Source organism: Harmonia axyridis, chromosome 7, assembly GCF_914767665.1.
Source record: "Harmonia axyridis chromosome 7, icHarAxyr1.1, whole genome shotgun sequence".
Lineage (NCBI taxonomy): Eukaryota > Metazoa > Arthropoda > Insecta > Coleoptera > Coccinellidae > Harmonia > Harmonia axyridis.
Genome location: NC_059507.1, coordinates 13250689 through 13252066, shown reverse-complemented (window position 1 = coordinate 13252066; position 1378 = coordinate 13250689). Strand labels below are relative to the sequence as shown.

Sequence of the window (1378 nt, the reverse complement as noted above, 5' to 3'; positions counted from 1 at the left end):
TGTTCACAAAAACAAACCGACAGTTGTCGAATTTACCACTAAAGTTGTTACCCGAATTGCAAGGATTTTCTATTAAACGGTTGTCACTGTTGATGACTGTATTCAAACATGAAGTTGTTTCCCTTCTTTCATCTGACATGCCAGCTAACATTCTTGCAGTTTTGTTTTTCAATTCCATGCTGTCGGCCAAATACCCTTCTGCCACCGTTGAACTTCGCCATCCACCATGTCTCTTCAATGTTGTCATATTTGACAATATCTTCCCGACTAAACACTTGAGACTTTTTTGGCTCATAGCCTTTACTTTTGCGTTTGAGAAACGCTTCCAATTCGTGAAATTTACTTCCATCTATGTCATCATGTATTCTCATCATCAATTTTAGCATTGACCACTTTGTCCACAGCGAATTAGGACTATACAATTCAGACTGTAAGAAAAATAAACCAATTCACATATTAGACTAAAAGAATGAATAGATACCATCTCTTGAAAATACGCCAACATTACAGTTTCACTCGTGTTTTTACTATCCATACGGTTAACTTCCATCCACTGCAGAAATTTGTCATATTCCTTTTTGTACTTAAGTTCCGACTTTGTCGGTAGTAGTACGGAACGAGCTTTTTCAGCCTTTTCCAACAAATTTCTTGAAATCTCAATTCTCTCTGAGTTTGCATTCATTTTCACAAATTTGAATATGATGAGAAACACGATATGACAAATATCTACAATGTTGTCAGTGACATTTCCATGGCAACCATGCCTACTTAATTCTCAATGAAGATAATTCGTTTTGTTCAGAAAACCAAAACAATTTGGTTTTTATATTTCATGCAGTATGAAATAAAATTAATTATCTATCTTGTGAGTTATTGGATTTTAACCACCTCGGGCAACGCAACAATCCCTCGGGTCTTACGTCCCTCGGGATTGAAATCTGTTGCCCTCTGTGGTTAAAACCCTCATAACTCCCTTGATACATAAATAACTATAAACATATGTGTGTTTTTTTTTACTTTTTTCCTTGTTTGTTTATAAATGGTCATCATAAATCATTGTAGCCTCTTTCATAATTTGAAAAAAATATTTATATTGCAAAAAAAAATATTCCTATCGATAACCTTTCTATATAGAAAGGTTATCGATAGGAATATCTTTAGAAAAAAAGATAAAAATAAGATGATAACATAAATATCACTTTAGATCATGAAGTCAATAATATATTCCCTAGTTGTCTGGCACACTCAGTCTACTCATTCCAGAAAATTAATATGGGCTGTGTTTTATTATTAAAAAACTCTCAATGAACAGAACAACATGAAGAAATCAAATGTAGGAAAAAAAGATATATCAATAACTACGATACCCCGTAAAAAT

At 33.2% G+C, this 1378-nt stretch overlaps 1 protein-coding gene across 1 annotated transcript; it reads right to left on the bottom strand.

The window, feature by feature from the left end:
• Window positions 1-731, bottom strand: LOC123684630. The gene is made up of 2 exons (XM_045623950.1): window positions 482-731; window positions 1-428 (listed from the first exon to the last, which is right to left on the bottom strand). Exons 1-2 carry the CDS (start codon window positions 680-682, stop codon window positions 129-131), a joined length of 501 nt encoding a protein of 166 aa, XP_045479906.1. The 5' UTR covers window positions 683-731; the 3' UTR covers window positions 1-128.
• Between the last annotated feature and the right edge of the window lie 647 nt (window positions 732-1378).